The sequence below is a fragment of the Dendrobium catenatum genome, unplaced genomic scaffold (assembly GCF_001605985.2).
Source record: "Dendrobium catenatum unplaced genomic scaffold, ASM160598v2 fragScaff_scaffold_1608, whole genome shotgun sequence".
NCBI classification, from domain to species: Eukaryota; Viridiplantae; Streptophyta; class Magnoliopsida; order Asparagales; family Orchidaceae; genus Dendrobium; species Dendrobium catenatum.
In genome coordinates, this window is record NW_021320070.1 from 4,634,813 (window position 1) to 4,659,481 (window position 24,669).

The window sequence follows — 24,669 nt, forward strand, 5'->3', positions numbered from 1 at the left end:
AACTGTTCACAATAACATAATAATTTAATTAATATTAAATCCCAATTTAAATGAATTAACAAATATTTGATTTCTTCCATATAAAATTACCTCACAACTCCTTCCTTGCAAATTTCCTTCTTTCACTATTTGATTTGTTGTAATTCAATTCTTCCTACAACAATAATTTCTTCAATTTGAAAATGAGAATATAAGTTTTTATCTAAATCTAACTTAATTAATAGTTTACTTTACTCCACTTTTAGAAGTAAAGAATTTCTGAGTGCTTTCCTCTTTTCTCATAATCTTCTTTCCACTTCCAATCTCTTATTTTGCCTTCAATTAAATATTCCTCACTGATTAGATGAAGAAATAGGAAAAGACTTATACAAAAATGGAAAACATACCTTTTTTCCTTCTTTCTCTCTGTCGTTACTCTCATTCACTGTCGTCTCTTCCTATTCTTCACTTCCTTTAGCGATAGGAATAAGGAGTTAAGAGGAGTTGGTAAAAATTATCACTAAACACAATGGTTCGCTTAAAATAGTGAAACAAACCGTCCAGATTTGGTAAGGTCTTGCGTGGGTTCCGCCTGGGTCGCGGCTGTCTATTCTGCCCCCTTCTATTGAATTGGGATTTAATAGAAGCTGGCCGGTTCACTGAACCGGCCCAGCTAGACCGGTCTTTACAGGCTAAGACATATGGGAGCAACAAATCACATGAACCATTTAATCCCAACGAATCATCAACTTTAATTAATACTATTTTTTAGGGACTGTGTTTCGAAAAGGGTCCTAATTTGGGCTCAAGACATTATTGATCAATGTGTTTGTTAGCTAAAAAGTTTAAATCTATTGGTAGTTTATCATTTTATATTTGATTTGATACTTTTTTTATTGCATGACTATTGATTGAGTTTTTTTTTGGCTAAGTTTTTGTTTAGAATATTTTAGTTAATGAAAATTGAGTTCTTTAGAAATTTTTATGATCCTCGTCAATGCAATTGTTAGTTACTTTTGATTATTCATTTGTTTTAATAGATCTTGTATGCTTTATTTTTCAAAAATTCTTTCAACTTGCTTTTAGAAAAATATTTGAAAATTTCATTCTCGGCCAACCTAAAATAGTTGGCATTAGGCGATGATGATTCACAACTCCTTATTAATAGATTAGTTATTTACCAAAGTCATTCTTAGACTATTTAGATGTGTCTATTTTAATCTTAGACTTCTCTTAGCATCCAACTTAGTCCCACAATTTATCAAATTCTAGCCTTTTTGGTCCAATCATCTCGACCATGTGGAATTGACGGGAGCTAGAAAAGTCTATTTTCAAATAAATATTTTCCATTCTAAGTGAGAAATAACTCCATAAAACATGTTAGTGTGTAGTTTATTATTTTCATATTTGATTTGATACTTTTTTCTTGCATGACTATTGATTGAGTTTTTTATTTTGGGCTAAGATTTTGTTTAGAATATTTTAGATAATGAAAATTGAGTTCTTTGGAAATTTTTATACCCACTTCAATGCAATTGTTAGTTACTTTTGATTCATTTGTTTTAATAGATCTTGTCTGCTTTATTATTTTTCAAAAATTCTTTCAACTTGTATTTAGAAAAATCTTTGAAAATTTCATTCGCGGCCAACCTAAAATAGTTGGCATTAGGCGATGATGATTCACAACTCCTTATTAATAGATTAGTTATTTACCAAAGTCATTCCTAGACTATTTAGATGTGTCTATTTTAATCTTAGACTTCTCTTAGCATCCAACTTAGTCCCACAATTTATCAAATTCTAACCTTTTTGGTCCTATCATCTCGACCATGTGGAATTGATGGGAACTAGTTGGGGAAGCAAATGCTGGAGGTGTCATCGACCTTTATACTAGGGTAAGATGTTGTATGCGTAGGAAAATTTGTTTCTGAAGTTCACTGCATACTTATAAAACATGCTAGTTTTAATTAAACCTTTTTCCTCTCTTATGTTTTATGAGCTTAACTTCAAGCGAGTCTTGGAGCAATCAAACATTAAAAAAGAAGTTTCTGCTCCAATCATCCCCGGTTGGAATCCATTTCAAGTAAACTATCTCACCATTAGCACAAACCACAATGAAATACATATTCATGTCAACCAAAAACATCCAAGAATAAAAACAAAGATCAGTTTCTTCTACATGCAAACGTAGCATAAAATAAAAACATGTTTGAGGATATGCATACAATAAGTTCAAAACTTTGGCTAACATATGTAATAAAGACTACTTTAACCACTTCCACATCGTATCGAACCATTAATGAATCTAATTTTAATGATTGCATTGTCTGATTTGTGATGCTACTGCTTTTCAGAGTCCAGTTTAAATGAAAGCAATGCTCAACGAAACCGAAAACCTTGATAATAATAAGCAACACAGTAACTTGACTCAGCCATAAATTTCTAAAGAGAGATGGCAATAACATGATCACCACAGAAGCAGTTCAATCCAATTACCAAATTAAGCTTGATATATGAAAAATTCAGCTTGAAAGACTGAAATGCCCTCAGCTCTTGTTTTATAGTGCCAAATTCCGTCAATTCAACAAGGTTGATATGAAAAAAAGGATAAAAAAAGTTAGGATTTGATAGGTTGTGGGACTGAACTGGACGCTAAGAAAAGTCTTCAAGTAAAATAGACACATCTATATAATCTTGTGACTAATTTAATCATTTACTCCTAGTTCTGTGCTATGAAACTTCCCTAATAAAAATGGTCCTTTAAGGTTTTTTACTGAGTTGTGTGCATGAAACATTCTGTAGTTGTCTGGAATCCTTAGTATTTGCTATGAGCTTAGCACTTTGCCTTAGGAACCTATTATTTGGGCCAGCGGTGCTGTTTCTGACGGCTACATGAAATGTTGCAAAACTGCAGGGTTTTCTTAGATGTAACAACCATCATATGTTTTACATTGGTGTGATAAAGACATTTTCTTTGAACACTGGACTTATGGAAGACTGATTGAAAAAAATACGATCATAGCTCTTTTACCCTTAAAGCTATTTAGTGCATTTGGTTATGGTATTAATTGGTTGTCATGTTTTGCAGCTCAAACCTACTACAATCTGTGGACAAAACGTATCAGCTCTCTAGATCGGACAGAGAATTGTTACAGAGATCTGATTGTGATTTACAGGTTGAGTTTAGTTGCCTTTGGTTTACTTTCACTGTTGTAGTTTCATAAGAATGTTCTGTAGACGTATGAGTTTTTCCTAGGATTACCTTTTTGGGGTTTACCTTAATTTGATTTTTTGAACTCCTGCATTACACTGTGGTGCCTATCATCGTGCACTTCTCTTATTATGTTATTAAACATGGACCATATGTAGACACACATGATAAATGTTATAATGAGGGAGGGATACTGCAAACCCCAAATATTCGAATACAATTATAGCATTATGCGCATAGGTTGCACATGCATGCATACATATACATGTGCCAATCTATATCGAGTCTCTAAAATAACATATACATAAATGTGAAGTTTTGCATGCAGATGCAAATGCAATGTTTTCATTTACTCTTAAGAACACTCATCACCCAAAGGCTCACCTCATAAGTACGTACATAAAATGCATGACTGCATGTATGGGCATATTGGTAAGCACATAAATATTTTTAGCCAACTGCCTTGCAAGAGATATCTGAGATACCAGCATATCTAATTTGGCCAACTTCATGGATATTATGTTGTCTTTTTGTAAAGAGGGAAATTCTAATTTGTTCATGGATATTGTATCAGACTATTTTCTTTGTTGTTTTAAATAGGATAATTTTGATGGTTTGCATAGCTCATTTTATGATTATTATCTAAAGAATCCAAATAATATTGTATACTGATAAAATAACCCTTAAGAAGTTAGTTCACAACATTGTTAAATTGGATGGTGTTTATGGTATGTATGGTACATTATATGGCTATTATCTATGTATCCAAAATAGTATTGTGTACTTGATATTTTTTTAGGCCTAGCATGCACCATGAAGTTTTTTTTACCGTTAAGGGTTCAAATTTGTATTTTTCTTGAACACGTCTCATACCCTTGCCATCCTTCTGACCTTCCATATCCAGCCTAAACTTGTTGATCCTTAACTTACAATGGAGTTCCATCTATAATATGCTATGTTATTATTAGTTGGGCATGTTTCCAAGTGATTTATGCTAAAATATATTAAAATGAGATCATGGATGAAAAGTAGAATGGGAGGGAGGGTAAAGCATGCTAAGAGAAGCAGACTGAGAAAGGGAGTGTTCGTCAGCTGTAACTGGGAGAGGAAGGGAGTGAAGGATAAGTCAGAGTGGAGTAAATGGAGGCAGTGAGAATGGAAACCGAAGGATGGGGAAGAACAAGATGCCCATGAAAGGAAAAGGTTTTATCTGAACTATGGAAGTTCCACTATTTATCTCTGTGTTAGACCTTTGGATTTAAATCCATGCTAATGAGGGGGTCATATAACCTTGAGACAAAGGATTTTATTCTTGTGTTCCATGGATATTGTTATTCTGTGTGAGTCAGGATATGTAATAATTAGTTTGTTCCTTAGGAAGCTAAGGTGAGCACATCAATTACTAAATAGTGCACTTGCATTTGTTAGACTGTTTTTTCAATCAATCTTAGTTCTTCTTGCAGGTTTGGTGTATTCTACTGAATGATAAAGTTCAGTTTCGGATGCAATGGCCACAGCATCCAGATTTACAAGTAAATGGTATGCAAAGGCAACCGTATTTTCACCAATTTAGCAATAATAGTGGCAATTTTCTTTCTAGGGAAATTTTATAATCATAAATTCAATTTATCTTTATCTATCCTGAAAATTTTCGTTATCAGCTAGAAAATTGAGGCTTCTTTGCTGTTGTCAATTATTATAATTTGGCTACAATGTTGCCATAAATTATTTTGGAATTACATGTTTGCTGCTTCTGTTGTAAATTTAATAGTTAGGATTGCATCACAATTTTTGTATGGAAGTCAGCACCGTTACTGGCCATTTAATGTTTATAAATTGGGGCTGACCTTTCACTTTCTGTAGTTAGCATTGTATTAGCCCTTTTGGAAAGTTTACTCAACTGGGCTTGAGAAGTGACTTCAAGGCACTGGGATTCTTAGCTCTTAATTTAAACACTATTATACTTTATACTTCAATGCAGATAAGAGATATAAATATATGGAAAATACGTATAAAATGTAGGTAGGCGGATTTAATGAATGGTGAAAGAGAAAAAAAGATGGAAAGAAAGATAAATCAGTATACAAATGTTTAATCCATCTGCTTTTCTTCCATATCCCGAACTTTTTATCTCCATTATTGTTGTGGATAATTTTTTTTGTTGCTTCTGTCGCTTTGGCCATAATCTTCTGCTGTGCATTAGTTTCTTTGGGAAAAAAACATTCCTTAGAGACATGTATAGTGGGAAAGGTAAAGTGAGTGATTAATTAGCAAATTTGATTTAATCTGATTGAAAGCCTGGAGAAGTTTCAAAATTCATCATATGGACATCTTAGATGTGGATTAAAGTTTCCATATATGTGGCTATAAACAAGTGAAAATTGAAACCCTAGTAGAAAGTTTTATTTCTACACTCATAACCGAGCCATTAAATTGATTCAGCACCAAAAGACCACAGACAACCTTGAAACTTATTCATCCAATTTATTAACCTAATGGGTAGAACTCACTTCTTTTAGAGCTTGACTGATTTGTTATTCTTGTTTGAGAAACATGCTCAAAATTTTTTGCAGCGCCTGATGAAGTGAAGCATATTTGCAAGTTTTATTGCAGTATATTTTTCTCTTTTTTCATTTGTAATGCTATAATAGAGAGTTTAGGATAATTATCTTTTTTTTTCTTAATTTCATTGCCTATTTTCAGAAATTCAAGCGCATTCTTGCCATTTCTCTTATTTGCAGGTGTTCAGATTCGAACTATAAATAGGGTAAATTCACAGTTATTGGGGATAAGTGGTCGGGATGATGGCCCCGTAGTAAGTGAGATATGACATTTATTTGGAATATATTACAAGGATATTGTAAATTTAAATATCATAGAATAGAAATGATTTTCTTTTTTATCATCTTGCTAGTTCATCACTTCGTCTTGCTTCACTTCTTAGGTTACGACATGCAGTAGGGAAGGAAGTAACAAAATATGTTTATCCTTTCGTGATGCTCGTGTGTTCTGTTTTGGTGTCCGGATTGTGAAGCGACGCACTGTCCAACAGGTAGTTTATGTTGTGTTAATATGTTCAGTGCATCACCAATTTAGTGCCTTAACTGGTTTGCTATGCATGCTGGTCAAATGTCCTTAATGAGATGTATCATGCTTCGTGATAGATGTTGTTTTGCTCTAGTTGATGTTCATTTATTAGCTAAAAAGCTGTGTTTCCGTCAGTCATCATTGTTGCTTTATAAATTTTGCTAATAAATGCAACATTTTCCTGGGCTTCATGTAATATAGGCATCTCTACCATTCCTTTACTGTGCTAAGGTCACTAAAGGTGTTATTGATATGGCTTTCATTTGTGTCAGGCACTGTAGCTTGGTTGCAATGTGACCTTCGACTATTCAGTTTTATTGATTTTTTCAGTTGCATCTAAATGGCGCCAATTAAGAAAATGATCTTAGTTGTACTGTGTTACTGATACACTATGGTTGACATATTTTGCTAACCACATTTCTCAAGCAGCATAGTCACTTTGATCTTTGAAGTGGAGGTCTAAGATCCAAATCCATACAAAAAAAAATTCTTTGTTGAAAAATATGCTAATCCACCAACTTCATGATTCTGCTAAGTTTTGAGTTCATGTTAAAGGGGCCAGTTCTTGAAGCTCAACTCCTCTAGTTTCGTGTGTTTTGTGTAGCTAAACAGACCACTATGTTTCATTGATATTTATTGGGGTATTTGGATTCTTTACTTTTTCATCATTTGTATGCCATTTACATAACATGTCAAGAAAAATTGGCAAAATCATCAACAACTGTTTGACAAAAAACCAGGTTTTATGTAGTCATGGTGGGTTATTAATTGGCTTAGTGGATGTGCTGGGAACCTATTTGAGCATCTTGATCTTAACTGATATCACTTTTGGCTAAATTAAAAAGAATATGCAGAAGGCCTTAGGAGATCAGGGAATTTCTTTGCTTATTAACTTTTTCATATTATTTTGAAGACTAAAATAATGCTAAATGAGTAGAGGAGTGTGTTGGTTCATCTTTTAAGAATAAATGTGATGCACAAGAGTGTGAGAAATATAGAAGAATTAAGTTAATGTGTCATGCATTAAATAATGGGAGAGTAATTGAGGATATATTATGACATGATACTAATGTTTCTCAAATTAGTTTAGATTCATACTAAATAGGTCTATTATGGAAGGTATATATTTGTTGAGAGGTTTGATGGAGACGTATAGAAAGAGTAAGGAGGGTCTACATATGATATTTATTGATTTAGAGAAAGCATATAATAAAGTCTCAAGAGAAGTGCTATGGAGAGTTTTGGAAAAGAAATGAGTTAATATGCTTATATTCAAGTCATCAAGGATATGGATACAGGAGTTGTTACTTGTGTTCAAACACAAGTTTTGGTTCTTATTTCAGTTGGATTACCTCAAAGATCAGCTTTAAGCCTATATCTTTTTTGCTTTGGTCATGGATGTTCTTACTAGATATTTGCAAGAGGATGTACCTTAGTATATGTTGTTAGCTTATGATGTTCTTCTTGTTGATAAGATTAAGAGGGAGTTGATGAAAAATTGAATTATGGAGATCAACATTAAATCTAAAGGTTTTCACTTGAGTAAATCTAAAATAAAATATAAGAAGTGTAATTTTAGTAACAATTGATCTAGTGTGAGATTGTGGTATTGAGTGATGAAGTCATTAAAAAGAGTGCACATTTTAGGTATCTCAGCCTCTCAGGTCTATTGTTTAAAGTAATGGTGAAATAGGTGTGGATATTATTAGTAGAATTCAAGTTGGATGTTTGAAGTGGAGGAATTCATCGAGCTTATTGTATAATACCAAGTACCACGTAGACTTAGAGGGAAAACTTTATAAGATGGTGGTGAGACCTGCAATGCTTTATGGTGCAGATTGTTGGCCATTTAAAGATAAGCATAAAATTAAGTTAAGTCTCACAGAGATTAGGATGCTCAAGTGGATGAGTGGCTTTACACTTAGTGATAGAATGTAAAACAAATATATATGTGAAAAGGTTGGAGTAGCTCCAGTGGAAGGTAAGATTAAAGAGAGTCACCTTAGATGGTTTGGTCACATAATGCATCGGCCTTCCGATGATCATGTTAGGAGAGTATATGTATTAGATCTAACCTATGTTAATCAAGATAGATGTAGATCTAAAGAGAATTAGTTAAAAAAGTATTAAAAATTATATTTTTTATTAGAGTTAAATGAGAATTTGACTCTTAATAAGTCACAATGAAAAAAAAAGATTCATGTAGTTGACCCCAATAACACGCTGGTGGCTTCCGCAGGAAACGACAATTTGACCAAAGCCACTGTACATCTGCGTAAGCACTGCCAGAGCCAATAAAACCTGCCTGCCACTGTCAATCAAGTGGCCATCAAGAGAGTGCTGGAACGAAAGATCCTGCCCTCATCAGGAAAAATGAAGTAACACATCCATGTGGCTAGAAAAGCTACTAAAGATGTCTCCTATGAAATCCTCCTTAAGGTAACTATCTGCGTTCATGCTGTCAATCTAGGCTCGAACAACTCAGTTGAAAATGCTTGTTATATTAAAAAATATGCCAAAAGGGTTGTAGACTTGAGCAGTCTGCAACAAATACGCCTCCTGAATCAATAAACTCTTGATCATGACATCCAAATAAACAGTAGCCCCACGACAACGACTTCTCTGCCTGTGAAGACGACAGTAGTGAGCTAAACTCTGGTGAAATCTATCCGAATAAACAAACTCCGCTCACCTCAACCGACCAGTTGGCTGATGGCTGAACATGTCGTAGTTCGGAGGAATACACTCCTCAAAAGAAATGACCAAAATAGGCAGGCCATAAATCAATTGTAGCTCCCAAAGTGTGATCGCCATCTTGTTCGGCCCAATTCGACAGATGTTTGTGACACTGTCCTAGTGCTCATTTAGCCCCTGAAATCAAGAATATGACAACCGATTGTAATCAAACAATGAGGCGTAAACAACTTTGTAAATACCTGCTTGATTGAGCACCCCCTGATGTGCTCTCAAAATATGTTGGGCCCAGCAAACATAGCCCCTCAACATCCGGAGTGGGCTACCAAATGCGAAGTTATACTGTTGCTCCTCAGCCTCATGACGTGACAAACTATAACTCAATAATCTGATGATACTAATATGCTTGACGAGGTTTGCTATAGGCTGCAATACATCCTGTTCACCATAACTCAAGCCCTCAACAATACACTTCAGGGAACTACTGTCACTATGACGCAGTCCAAGGGTGATCACCTAATCTGCAGGGTCATGTCCTACGAGAAGTTTTGAATCATAATTAGACAGCCGATGAGAGCGAGTGAACAACCTAGCATATATGTCTCGGTCAATTACTATCTCCTAATGTCATGATATGGGATCACAAACCTATCGATTTTCCCTCGAATGTAGTCCTTAGAAGGATTAGTATTGGTTAGAGAGCAAAGCTGAACCTATGATGTACCGACATGGACACGGCGACACGACACGGACACGGGACACGACATTTTTTAAAAATAGGATACGGGTGCGACGTGGACAAGGCATAATAATTTTTTAATATAATATATAAAAATTAAGGTAACATTATATTAAAAATGACATGCAATAATAAATCAAATAATGATAACTTATTTAGCTTATAACATAAAAATGTTAGTACAAAATGTCTAGTACAACTACAAAAATATAAGCAAAAAATCATTTAGTACAACATGAAAGTCCAACTACTTAATAGAGGGAATGATAGAATTAGATTCAAATGTTGGTCTTTGGCCTTCAATATCATCATCATTGAATATCATTGCTTCCAACTATGGTTCATCTAGAGAAAGATTTGCGACCTCCAATAATCTCATATCATCAAGGCACTCAAATCCATCTCCAGCAACATCCCACATCTTGTTATCACCTGTCATCAAGGCTTTTAAAACCGGACCGGACCGGCCGATTCAACTGGTTGAACCGCGAACCGGCTGGCCGGCTGGTTACGGTTCGCCTGAGAACCGTTTTCGCGTCGAATCGGTCTCAGACCGTTCGAACCACCGGTTCGACCGTTGAACCGGAAAACCGGCTCCGATTTCTCATAACCGTTTTCGCGTCGAAGGGTTGGCTTCTTGATCGACGGCGGCTGTGCAGCATCTTCGCAGGATTCGACGGAGGTAGGGGCGGATGCAGCATGGGGGCACATACCCCCACTGACTTTATTAATAATTTTTAATTAAGTATATTTATGAGTCATTTATTATCTATTAAATCAAAATAGTTTTATTATATATCTATATTTCTTTTTTCGTCCCAAATCGTATAACGAGACCTGTTCATGAGCTTTAAAATAATTTGATCATAGTACTAGCCGTATACTCACAACCACCGGTCGGACCATACAACACATTTACTAACCTTGTCAAAATGTCTTATTATATAAAGCAAAATATTTTTGTCTTTCACGGTGTGGGACTAAAAAGTTTTTTTTTTTCTTATGAGTGGAAGACTTAGGCGGGAAGGGTTTACATAAGCGGCGGGACAAGGCTTTTTTTTTTCAGGCTTAATCTCCAGCAACATCCCACATCTTGTTATCACCTGTCATATAAAGTGGGGTTTTCCTTGATAGAAGACGAAGATTTGTATGAACATAAACTAAATCTTTAGCCCGTTGTGGAGTTATTTTATTCCTCTTCATTGATTAAATAAATGAGTATGTGCTCCAATTTCTCTCACAACAGGAAGAGGATGATACTTGATCAAGAAGTTTTATTGTTATGGTTTGAAGAAGCGGTGCTGAAGCTACATGAATCAACCACCATATTTTTGGATCCATCATCCATCTATCAACCAAAGATTCTTGATCGCCAAAATCCTCTAAATATCCAAAGAACTTTGCAAGTTCTATATTAATTCTTCTCTCCTCCTCATTTGAGAAATATCGTTTCAAGCATATCTTTCTCATATTTGACACTTCTAAATTTTTTTGTTGTGAGACACGTTGAGGGTCTTCTTGAAGCTATTCTTTACTTGAATACCTTCAAATAATACAAAACATATAAAATTATTTATTTATTTACCAAAAATTTAAAAAGAATTTTAAAGATGAATACAAATATATCTTGGATTTAATGAATGGGCCAAACAATGCATATATGTGTTACTTTTGGTCCACCTATCCTCAAGAATAGTATAGGCAATACTCCAAAAACTTGAATATTCATTATGCGACTCTCTTTAATGTCTGTATATAATATCTTTCACTTTTGTTAACATAGAGTCCCACATCTCATAAATCAAATGCAGGCATGATTTATCTGTGTGTCAGTTTCTCTCAACATATCATAAATCAGATCAGTGAAAACCAAAATGTAATATACATCATCACACCACAAATCATCTAAGACCTTTTCTTTCATATACCTTGCCTTCCCAACATCATCTTCTCGATAGCAAGACCACTTCTCGCTAATCACCATAGATTGAAGAGCATTTTTTATTTGTTTGAATCTTCTCAGCATGATTATTACAGAGGCAAAATGAGTTTCAGCAGCAGCTAACATTCTCAAATATGAGAAATCATTAAACATTGAAAGTCTCATTGAGTGGTTCATAATACATTTTTTGATCAAAACCACATCATCTGCAACTACTGTTATCCAATGACATTCAACATAGATTATTTCATTTGCTTCTGTATTCTTCGCTGCATAAATATTTTTTAGAGCAAGATTTAAAGTGTGCACAACACATTAAGTCTCTAAAGCACTACTAGCAACTCTTTTTTTTTTCTTTGAATCATATCCTTCACTTTTATATGATAATGAATGATCAACTCTAACATATGAGAAATAAGTGTGGGATGAACCATGGGTAGATGACAAATGTATCTCTTTAGGAAGTGCCCTTTTGATCCTAGATTCAGCTTCATCAACTTGTCTGTTCAATTCAATCAACTGTGACGTTGTAATCTTAGGACACATTTTAATTTCATGGCCAGAAATCTTAAGTAGATGTGCTTTCACCATAGAATAAGATCTTTTGTAGGTACCACCACAATAATTGCATTTGAATGACACATTCCCTCCTTCAAAAGTTTTTCCTAACCTTGTAACATGTATCCATAATGGCTTATTAGTTTCTACAGATGACTCTTTTGAACCACTCCCACCAGCATTAGAGCTCATTTTGCTTTTAAATTCACTGGTAAAGTAGAAGAAATAAAGACTTAATAAATATTGTCAAACAAAGTTAAAAAATAATTAAAGAACTATTGCATCATGCGTTATGCCGGCGGTCCAAGGGGGCGCTTCCCCCTGGCGGGGTTCGACCTACGGGGGTTTACGGGGGTAGCCCCCCTGTGAGGTTCAGGTCGCGGGGTCAAGGGGCAGCGCCCCTGCGGGGGTTTCTGGGGGCAGCGCCCTCGGAACAAAAATTTCATTGTAAGAGTAAAAGTGCAGAAAAAGCGCAGTAAAAGTGCAGTGAAAACACATTAAATAAATAAATTTTTTTGTAAGAGTAATTTTAATCCAAAGCAAATAAAATACTTTAAAAAATATGCTCTTCCGATCACAAATCTACAGAATTATTAATAAATGAAGAGAAATGGCGAATGGAGAAAAAAATGGAGAAATCAACTTACAGGTTTGAAAAATTTTCTGCTGTTTGGTGTCGACTTCCCTCGGTTGCACGTATAAACTAAGGAGGATGGCTTGTTGCTTACAGCCGGAAGGGAAGACCAAGGGTGCGATCTCCAATCGACCGCTGCTCGCCTCAATCACTCGAGAAGACCACGAATACGAATAGGAATACAGGATTAAGGCGAAGATGAAGACTCGAGCATGATCCGACTAATATGAAATAACAGGATTATGATTTTATTTATTTATTTATTTATACAATAGCAGGACACGCGTGTCCGGTTTAATTTTTCTTTTTTTAAAATGGGACACGCTAATGACGTGTCCGACACGTGTCCGTGTCTGACACTGCATACCCTCTTAAAACGAAGTGTCGGTGCATCATAGAGCCGAACCCAATAGAATGTCATGAGCTGGAAAAAGAAAGGAAATTGAACAAATCATAATATTCATGAATGTTGCGATGAATTTATCATGGAAAACACGACAAATTTGTTAGGAGTTAATTTGTTTGAATAAAATTAGAAAAAATGAAGTGGGGATAACAGAACTATGTTGTCCACGTCGTGGTCAAAGTAACTACTTGTGCATGTCGTATGAACAAACGAAAGAAACGAACATGAAAGTTATGCTAACTTACATTCTTTGGCAATCCAGTGAATCCTGATCCAACCTCCTCTTCGACAGCTGCAATCCTTTTGCATCCGTCCGACCGAGCGAATAACCCACTTCAGGCCGTTGCACGCAAGCCAACATAGCTCGATTCCTTCGTGCCTCAGTTTCGACTCTTGTGAATAAGACTAACAAAATCCCGAGTTGCCTACTTGCTCACCTGCGTTCGAACCCCCTACCTCCCAACAGCTTCGGCTGCATCAAACCCGGACCCATGTTTGATCGTGGCGCTCCTCTGCGCGTGACTTTGACCCAAATTCTCAATCCTCCTGCTCGTCTGCACTCCAAGGCCTCTCCAACGTACTCTTTTTTGTACACGCGAATGGCCAACCCTGTCACCGGCTATTCCCATCACGAGCAAGCCCACACCAAGGATCCTCCCAGCCGCACTCTTGTACATGTGAATGATCCGTTTGAGAGCCTCCCGTCTGATTTAGCTCACACAAATAAGACCCGAAGGCCTGCTCAGCTCCGCCCTCCTGTATTCTGACATGCTCGAGCTCGTCTGATTGCATACATAAGAACCTGGTTTCTTGAAGTTGTGAGTAAGGAGGAAACTATTCATATAATAATAATAATAATAATAATAATAATAATAATATAGAAAAGCAGAAAGCTTCACAATCACGCAATCAGAGGAGTCGAATACATTCCGGGATCGTTTGTTCCCATAGAGCCCTCAATTGTTGATTTTGATCCAATCGAGTGGACCTAAAAGGGTGAGTGCCCTCCACAGTTTCCCCTTTCGGGGAGAGGGTGTCAGAAGACTGCCAAAATGTCGGGGAAACACCAATTTACAAACAGGTGCTCGAAGATCGATATCAGAGTCGATTTGCTCCCTTGAAGCCCTTGATCGTTGATTTTAATTCAATCGAGCGGACTAGAAGAGATTGCCTGATATTCTTTCGAGAGTATTTGGATAAAATTAATAATTTAAATAACCAATTTAATAAATTTATTAAATTATCTCGTTCAAGCGGACATAAGGCATTTTATAGGTCCTTAAATACAAAACTTGCGCATTTTTCAAATGGTCATCACTTGTAAAACTAATTATAGTTGAATATTGTAGAAACCCCCTCATGCATTAAAATACGCATTGATATGTATTTCATAATATGCATACATTTGTAGGATGCAGAGAGTTTCATTCAAGCATGTCATTCGACATTGCAATTGAATTTTAAAATGACTTGCATGCATTTGTAGGATGCATATGGTTTCATTAAAGCATGTCATTTGGCATTACAATTGTATTTTAAATGACCTCTTGCATGCATTTATAAGATGTAGAGAGTTTCATTCAAGCATGTCATTCGACATTGCAATTATATCTTAAAATGACCTCCTGCATGTATTTGTAAGATGCAGAGAGTTTCATTCAAGCATGTCATTCGACATTGCAATTGCATTTTAAAATAACCTAATGTATGCATTTGTAGGATGCAGAGAGTTTCATTCAAGCATGTTATTCGACATTGTAATTGCATTTGAAAATGACCTCATGCATGCATTTGTAGGGTGCAGAGGGTTTCATTTAAGCATGTCATTTGACATTGAAATTTCATTTTAAGATGACCTCTTGCATGTATTTGTAGGATGAAGATAATTTCATTCAAGCATGTTATTCCATATTGCATTAATATGCAAATATGTCGTACTTGCGCAATCGAGTTTCCTCATGCATGTATTTAGAAGATGCAAATGGTTTCATTCAAGTAATATCATGCGATATTTCATTTACATGTAAAAAAAATACCGTACATTGCAACTACATAGTGTGCAAATGTAAAATGCAAAATACATAGGCTAATATACATGATACAAGTAGATGTGCGCATACATCCACTATATGCGTATAACAATCATCTAAATACATTATGCAAAATACATGCAACAACATATACTCGTATGGGCCCTAACAAGAGTGATGCGCGCACACAAGTGACGTCTGAGGATGTTGCGCGGGTCAAGAAATGAACTTAAGTTCATGCCCAATCCTTCTATGTGGGTAGATGGTATTGACACGGCTCAGACAATAAAAAAAATATACGGTCGCAGTATCGATCGGGGATATTTGTTTTCTTCCCTGGTTATAAAACCTACAAAGAACTCGATCCTCTGTTGGCAAGTAGACAGAGTTGACAAGGTTCAACTGATAAAGTAAAATTGCCCATAAGTACCCGATGATGGCCGTGTTGAGAAGTTATTATTATTTGAACCGGCCGGTTCTTAAGAACCGAGACCGATTCAATGATCGGTCCCGGCGGTTCAGACTTGTTCTGACTAGTTTGATGCTAGACTGGTTTTTCAGGAAGACCAATTTACGGTTGAACTAGTCGAATCGGCCTGTCCGATCCGGTTTTCAAAACCATGCAAAATACTCATCCACTCTCCTCAATAGTTTGTCGAGGTAGACAACATTGAAAATTACTTCAGCTCGTAAAGAACGAAGGCCTAATTTAGAATATATCTAGGATTCATTCTCAATTTCTATTGTTAGTAAGAACGTGACACATATCCTCTAGCTGGTGGTTCGCTTCCAAATGGCACCATTCTTATGGTTTCACCGCTAAATGTCACCACAAGTAAATGGTTATGGCTGAGACCCTCTAGCGGGGTTGTTTTGTTGCTAAATTACGTTCATGATTAAATTACGTTCATGATCAGAGCTTATATGTTCCCCAACAGCGTTAAATTATTGAGTAATGAATTAGTAAGATATGATCGATATGGCACAAAGCCCTTCATTAGCTAAGGCGGATTCAAATTTATTCCCTTTGACAAACATTCTCCCTAGGTTTACAAGGTATTCGTGTACGAAGCAACCCATGGCTGCCAACAAGGATCCTTCTATAAGGTTGGTTTGACTACCTCCTCTGACTAAGTAGACTAGGGACTATGATGATCTAGGACCACAGAACCATGAGATCTTGATTGAGTCTATAATCACTCCCCCCACCATCCTCTTTAAGTGCAAGGTGGTAAAATTTTAATTTTAAATATTAAATTTTCAATACCAAATCATGCTGCTACTGTAGGCCACATATTATGTATCTGTTTGACAACTAGCCTTAATAAAAAATTCTCTCCCACTATCGAGAGGCTATAGGGGCTTGTGTCATGAGCCCAGATGCTTGATCTAACAAGGCTGGAATAGAAGGTCGAACGACAGATTAAATTTGCATTTGCTAAATTTCTTCAATACACTAATAGAGTCATTAAAACTTCAAAAAAATAAATTGGTATAAAATGAATTTAATATGTTTCATTTGGTGCGTCACGTCTACTGTACACATTTTCTTCTCTTTTGTTAATTTAAATTATTTTAAATTATACCTGAAAATATTAGAGCAACTAAAAGTAAGCTAAATCTCAATGAGTGAAACATGCTTCTAAACTGCAGTAACTTAAGGCAATTGAAACAATATGTATTATCCTTTTTTTTTTCATTTCATATCATAAATAATTACATTTAATCATATCATTTCATCAAGACTTTCAATGTTATACATAAATCATATATGTTATATATATCATATTTGTATTTTTATTTTTCTCATTTAATCATATCATTTCTCATAAATAATCCAACCGTCATAAGAGACACCGTCTAATTTAGTACCAATGAAGGTACTCCTTTTTCATAACTTTTTTCATTAACTTACACGGGTACATTGCGTCCCCAGTCAGTACCATAAGGGGGTGTGTTTCATCAGTTAACATGCACATGCAAATATATTATAGAAATCATATCATTTACCTTCTCCATATCATTTCACATTGAATTATATAATAAACATCATGATAATATAAGATAAATTATATCTTTATGATATAAATTCATGTCTTTTAATTTAACATGATCAATTATCTTTAATAAAGAAAAGATCATGTAACATTAGCAGTGAGCAATTAGATAATAATAGTACTTGATCATCATGTGTAGGAGAAGCAAATATTATTACTGTAATTAAAAGACTTGAGTACTCATCTTGAATTTAGGAAATGCACTGCTTCACTTTTATTCCTTATTCCAATGACGATAGATTTAAAACCTATAAAAGATCACTTCACTTCATTAAATTTCTCTAACTTGTAATTTATAATTAATTATTGTAAATTTGAATTTTAAATTAATATCTCAAATATTATTGATTAGAACTTCTCTCACCCTCTTAATTAACTATTTATTAAATATATGCAATTAATGCTTGAATTTTAATTTAGCAATAAAATTATTCTCTTTCTCTTTATATTTATTTTTATATTTGATAAAATCTCTCTTTTTCTATGCAATTTATCTCATTCATTATTCTTTTCAATCAAGTTTATATAAAATTTGATTTATACATTTCCTAACATAAAAATATCATATTATCTTATATACATATCATAATTAATTAATTTCTAATATATAAATTTTAGAAAAAAATTCTTATCATCATCTTTTACTAAAAAAAAAAATCTTCCCTTCTTCCTTTACACGAGGGTCCTCGCATGCCCTACCCATCGAGTTAGCTTCCTTCTCTCTTTCTCTCAATCTCCCTTTAATATAACTTATATCTTTCTTAGGATTAACCACATAAGAAGAAAAACATACCAAAAGAAATGAATTTGAAAAACTTACTTCCTTCTTCTTCCTCTCAGCCTTTTCTCTTGACTGACACTCTCACGCGATTTGCTCCAAAAGGAATGAGCGGAAAAAAGTTATGACTCAGAAGGAGTAGCTATTTCTCACTTTTGCGCGCGATTAATCAGTTACGCCCTAAACCCTAAATGCGTCTGCTCCGTCGTTGCCCGTTTGATCCGTTCGTCTAATAAAGAAAACCAATTCATTTGAACTGGTAGTTGAACCGATTATTATAGCTTGTGCCTATAGGAAACCTGGATGACATATCTTGTCTCCTTAATAATGGCATCCATAACAATTGTTTTGCTAGTATCAACCAATCTAGCCTCTACGTTTCCATCTCTACTATTTTCCGATGATGTCTTTATCGTTGGCAAAATAGTTGCACAAAGTTGTCACGGTTGTGCTCCAAACCATTCTCATTGAATTTAGCCTCCATCAACCACCTTAAGAAATCTTTTTTTGCCCTTAGTGTCACCTGGCCCCTTAACTTGGTTGTCATCATTGACATTACTGTTGAATCCCTCCCAATTACTTACCTTTGCCTTCCCCTGGCCACCATTGGACTCAGTTACTTTTTTTATCAATCCCTTATTGACAAAACTAATGCTAGGCCCTTTGGCTGGAAAGCTCTCACCCTCTCTTGGAGTTGGTAGGTTTCAGCTTTTTAAAATCACATTTCTTACATGTTTCTCTTCTAGAGAGAAGCGTTCAATATCTCCAAGGAGGTCATCACAAAAACTCTACCATCTGCAATCTGCTCATTCTTTGTGTTAGTGAGACAAGAAACTCCATACTGTCTCATAGAGTGATACCTGTTTACAGGAAGCTTGGTGATTGCGGTCTCCCTAATTCCATTCTTATTGATATTATTTCTAGATTACAATTGGATTGGTTTATTATACCCTTGGATTTTTTGCAGGCTAATTGGATCCATATGCAATGTCTTAATCAATGTTCATTCAAGTCTTCTAATTGAAATTATGATTTTGTATCCTTGAAATCTACCTAAAAATTAGATCCATCCTCAAGCCAATATCTCACTTATGCTGCGTATAATGGCTGTAAGACCATTGGCTTATTGGTAGCAACCTTGTAGATATGTATGGTCAGTTTGTCATTCAAGATTTGGAGTTTAATGGCGGTATTTTTCTCGTAAGATGTACTTTTTGAGCTTTGAACACGTACAGACTTTCAGATTTCCATTACTAGGTATGTACTTTCATCAATCTTCTTTGGGCCAAATTCACGTCCTTGTGAAAAACGGCAATGATGAGGCCTATTTATCTTTTGATCTGTGAGTGAGTAGCTTCATTGGTATGCTGACGCTCATATTCAGGATGATGCTAATACCTTATCAGCATGGTTATCTAGAAATGCTGAAGGAGTTCATGATACGAACTGGCTGTTAATTTCATTAGCTGTTTCTTTCTGTTCAATTTTATTTAGAATTTAAGATTTTGCTTTGACACCTCTTGAATAATTGCAATTTTACTATGATCATTGTTTTCACTACTGCAAATTTTCCCGAAATTTCAAATTTCAAAACAAATCAACAATCAATCTGCATCAAGCATTAGTACTAATTATTTCCCTATCATAGTTCAACTCTCTGTTTGCCCTTATCCATTTGTTCCATCAACTTTGATGTCTCATGCATGAGCTATAAGTTTCCTTATTTGTTCTGCTTATTTTATCCAGGTCCTTAGTTTGGTGCCAAAGGAAGCTTATGGTGAGCGTTTTGAGGATGCTCTTGCCCGAGTTCGCCGCTGTCTTGGTGGTGGAGCTGCCACTGAGAATGCAGATAGTGACAGTGACTTGGAAGTGGTTGCTGACACAGTCTCTGTCAACCTTCGCTGTCCTGTAAGTGGTTATATTCTAGTGCGAAATATTTTGGTTGGGTTTGGAGAAGTGTGCTTTTATATATCCTTTGGAGTGGGCGACTGATGAATAGGTGATTTAGGGTCTTGGCTTAAAAACAATGGACTCATTTGGAAGCTAATTGAATGCCTTTAGATTTCACTATGTCTTGAATGGGTAGAACTAGAGTTAATAAGCTTCCACATGAACAAATGGATCTTGGCAGGAAAACCAAATTTCCAGTTTCCAGTCAGAGACCACTAGGAAAAAGTCTGGAATGGGCTCCATAGGTGGGTCGAGGCTGATTTAGAGCTGACTCAACCCGTGGTAGTCAGAGTCTAGAAAGCCAAGGGGTTGTTTGAGATAATTTTTTCTTGTTTTAAAAAAAACATTTTTGATTTGTACTTTTTTTTTAAACATCAAGCTATTTGTTAAAATTATTTTTAGATGTTTTTTTTGGTGTTTTTATTTTTTTTAAATGAAAATAAAATTGGCCACCGCTCATCTTTATTGTTTTATGGTCATCACAACTGTTGGTTGCCATTGTTGCTTGCCATCAGTTTTATGCAATATTCAATAAAAATAAAAGCAACACTTATTTAGGATACCAAATATGATTTTATTTTATATTAGAATATTAATAAAAGAGAAAAGGACAAAAATGGTTCCTCAACTCTTTGTGAGGTACCAATTTGGTACCCAACTTTTTTAGGGACCAATTTGATCACTCAACTCCTTTAAAAGGGGTCTTTTTAATCCTAACATTCCAAAATTACCCTTTTTTAAAGAGTTGAGGGTGAAATTTGCCCCTCAAAAGAGTTGGGGATCATTTTGGTCCCTTACAAAGAGTTGAGGGGTTATTTTAGTCATTTTCTCATAAATAAAACAAAAGAAAAAACATAAAAATAAAAACAGAAGGTGTTCTCAAATGACCCCCAATAGAGGATGAGTTACGTGATAGATCTGAAAATTTTATGGATGAGCTCAGAGTCGTATCCTCCAGCACTAAGAAATTCCTTAACTTTAAGAGGCATAGGGTTTGTATAAGATGGATGGTTTGTAAAAAGGGATCTCGTTTAACTGGTTGTCCCAGCAAAGGGAAGCTACACTATTTTAGATGGTCCACTTAATCATCTTCCGTGATGAATCTTACTTTGCACATAGCATTCCATATTGAGGGTCTAGCTTGAGCAATATTAATTAAGTTTTATGTCTACAGCTAGTTTATTATGTTTCCTGCGTGGGAACAACTGTTGAAATGTTTTATGTATGTGCTTGCTTTTTTGGATTATATGTTTGCTTCCATCCGGTTCATGATTTGTTACTATTTTCATATGAGATTGAAATTTAATTAAGCCTTTATGGCCACCTTTTTTTTCCTTCACAGATGAGTGGGTCTAGAATGAAGATAGCTGGTAGGTTTAAGCCTTGCATTCACATGGGCTGTTTTGATCTGGAAACTTTTGTGGAACTTAATCAGCGCTCTCGGAAGGTGCCTAATTTTTTGTCTATTGTTTGTAAACTTTTTTATGTCTAACTTGGATCTCTCACAATCTACTTTTTCGTTATCTTCTCCTTTGCTCGCAGTGGCAATGTCCAATTTGTCTTAAAAATTACTCTTTGGAAAATATGATTATAGATCCATATTTCAATCGTATAACATCTTTGGTAAGTTCATCACTGCACCAAGCTCAATTTAATTCATAACTATGAATTTGAATGGTGATCATGTCTGCATATTTATTGGTTTTCCAGATGCAAAATTGTGGGGAGGATGTCAATGAGATTGATGTAAAGCCTGATGGTTCTTGGCGTGCAAAAATCTCTGCTGATATCAAGGATCTTTTGCAATGGCATTTGCCTGATGGCACTCTCTCTGCTGCAACAGACGTTGATGTGAAACCTGACGTGGGGATCTATCCTCAGATTAAAAAAGAAGATATTTCTGAAGGAATCACTGGTTTGAAGTTAGGCATCAGGAGAAACAACAATGGAGATTGGGTGTTCAATAAACCTGGAGTTACAGAGCATCACTCTTCAGGAACTTTGGCATTAGAAAGATCTGGAGATTTCTGCCAAAACATAATCCCTACTAGCAGCAGTGCTACTGGAAGCTGCAGAGATGGTGAAGATCCAAGCGTTAACCAAGATGGTGGAGGCAGTTTTGATTTGCAGTTTAATAGCCATGAGCTTGATTCTATTTCTTTGGGCTTGTACAAAGTTGAGGACATATGTCCTCCAGTTCCTTTTGAAAATGCGAATGTAATCATCCTTAGTGACTCTGATGAAGATAACGTTACCATGATTTCTCCCGCAACAGTTCATGACACTATTCCTTCTGACTGTAATGTTGGTCCAGCTGATCATAGAGGGATTGCAGATGCCTACCCTGATGATTCTGGATTGAGGGCTGATGCGGTCTCATACCTTGGTTTCTGTGACAACAATGCTGATGATTTTGGAATGCCTCTTTGGCCATTACCGACATGCCCTCAGAATGGTCCGGGCCTTAAACTATTTGGTTCTGATACCGATGTTTCTGATGCTTTTGCTGGGCTAGGACCGGATGATTACAACCTGAGATCAAATGGTTTTGAGCAGGCTTGTCAGGCCCAAGATCTTCCATCTTGTCCTGACAATAGTTCTAATGGAAGCTTGATGAACAGCAATCATTTAACATATAGCTGTGGAGACCCTTCATTGCAAATCTTTCTACCTAGTCAACCCCTAGCCAGTGTTCCTTCTCAACCTGATTTGAGCGGCCATGCTGAGTTGGACAATGGTATTGGCCCTGATGATTGGATGTCTCTTAGCCTTGGTGTGGTTGAACCACATGTCAACTCTACTTCAGCAAATGGGCAGAGTTCAGAACATCATTTTGCACCTGAAGATAACAGAATGGAATCATTAGCTACTGGTTGGTAAAATTCTTCTATCTTCTATGTTTATTTGTTGTTTGATACCTATTAGTTTATTATTAAAATTCTCCTCGTTTATTGAGTTGACTTTTCTTAGTGCATTCATGATATTTATTTTTTATCTTAAGATTCACATGAGTCTAAGCATTCCTTTGCTAGCGTTGTATGCTGGCGTAAACATTCTAATACCTTCTGTCACAAGGAATTGCTAGGATGACAATTCCCGCTTGGGCATCAAACAGTTAGGCTTCAACCCCATTACAAAACTTCTTTGTATGTGGAGTATTTACTTCAAAACAGAAAACATAACTTAGGCTTTGTTTGTGACAGTTTTCTTGCTGCTTCTTAAGGCAGCTCTTTAGTACAAAAATTTTAAATTTTGTATTAGATAGCTGCTTTAAGAAGCATTAAGAAAGCCGTCCCAAACGAAACCTTAGTCCTGAAACTGGTAGAAGTCAGCCACATCCTCTTGCACTAGCCTACTGAATATACCTTGTTGAGCGCTATTCTTTACATTACCCTATGTTTCTGTAGAAAAAATAATCCGGAGAAAGCTTGTTTCTATCCAGAGTCTCATTTATTGAGGTCTATTTGGTTTCTCACAGATTTAACCAGTCAATATTTTCTTGTTGCATTGTAGTCTTAATTAGATCACATCATCAATTTGGAAAATGAAGAAACTTTTTTTTTTTCAGCCTCTTTGCTTCTTAGTATGAGTGGTGATAGAACCAGCAAGTCAAACTTCAATGGTGAAAAATCTAGTATTTCTTTCTCTCATCCCCGTCAGCCCCGGTCGGCTCGCAAGCGCCCCTTCCACTCAATAAATTTGGAATCAGATTCTGATTAGTTAATTAGATGTGACAATGGTCAAGTCTTATCTCTCAGCGAGGACTGTGTGCCTTGTAAGCTGCCTCCAATGATCCTGAGTGTTTTATGTTTCTCTGTTTTTGAAGGGATGGAAACAGTGAGAGCTAAAATGGATATATATAGAGAGAGAGAGAGTGAGGGAAAGGAGGAGCCAGCCCTCACAAGAGGTTTCAGCGGCCGTTTACAATGGGAATGGCATATTTGAAGCTTGAGCTGTGCTTGCCTGAAAAGAAATGTAGATTGCAATTCTGATATCAAATTTACAGTTCTTAATCAGGCTCCCACTAGAATCCTCCAATAGAAAGAGGTCTCTATGAAATTAGTTTTCTAATTTTTTTTTTTTGCTGCCACAGTATATTATATTCTTTTTATTATATTTAGATTCGTGTCCAGTCGCACTCCTAAGTGAAAGCAATTTGTATGATATGATTGCCTGCACTGCAAATGTAAATCATTGCTGATACTATGCTTTTTAACTGATATAGAAAAGAATTGTTTCTTTCATTGCATGCTCGTTCATCATATTGAGCGGACTGTGTTAAATAAATGTGCATGATTATGCGTTAGTGTATATTTTACTGTGTTATTATGCTTAAAATATTAGTTTTAAAGATAATGATGGCATAAGAAAAAAATATATTATTACACATATGTATACATTTCTCTATTTGCATGAGCAGTGTTCATCTAAGAATTGCGCTTGAAACACACGCACAGATGCATCAAAGGTGGACTAATTATTTTGTGTGAACACTTAACGGAAAGAACCGTCCGAATTTGGGCAAATTATTGTGTCCGGTGTTCGTATTTGTCCGGATACCAATAAAAATGCTCCACGTCAGTCAAAAATATCGGGGCGCAGTG

The 24,669-nt window shown here is 35.7% G+C and overlaps 1 protein-coding gene across 4 annotated transcripts in view; it reads left to right on the plus strand.

Annotated features, from left to right (window-relative positions):
- LOC110105549 (E3 SUMO-protein ligase SIZ1) overlaps positions 1-24,309 on the plus strand; it is a 36,639-nt gene extending 12,330 nt beyond the window's left edge. The window contains exons 6-14 of one of the 4 annotated variants that reach the window (XM_028700966.1): positions 3,068-3,155; positions 4,654-4,729; positions 5,932-6,005; positions 6,135-6,242; positions 19,862-20,023; positions 21,408-21,512; positions 21,608-21,688; positions 21,776-22,941; positions 23,892-24,309. In XM_028700966.1, the coding sequence (XP_028556799.1) occupies positions 3,068-3,155; positions 4,654-4,729; positions 5,932-6,005; positions 6,135-6,242; positions 19,862-20,023; positions 21,408-21,512; positions 21,608-21,688; positions 21,776-22,941; positions 23,892-23,913 (1,882 nt within the window). In that variant the 3' untranslated portion in view covers positions 23,914-24,309. Of the gene's footprint in view, positions 1-3,067; positions 3,156-4,653; positions 4,730-5,931; positions 6,006-6,134; positions 6,243-19,861; positions 20,024-21,407; positions 21,513-21,607; positions 21,689-21,775; positions 22,942-23,633 lie in introns of all 4 variants that reach the window. The other 3 variants (XM_028700964.1, XM_028700965.1, XM_028700967.1) reach the window with 3 other exon arrangements.
- Positions 24,310-24,669: the final 360 nt, after the last annotated feature.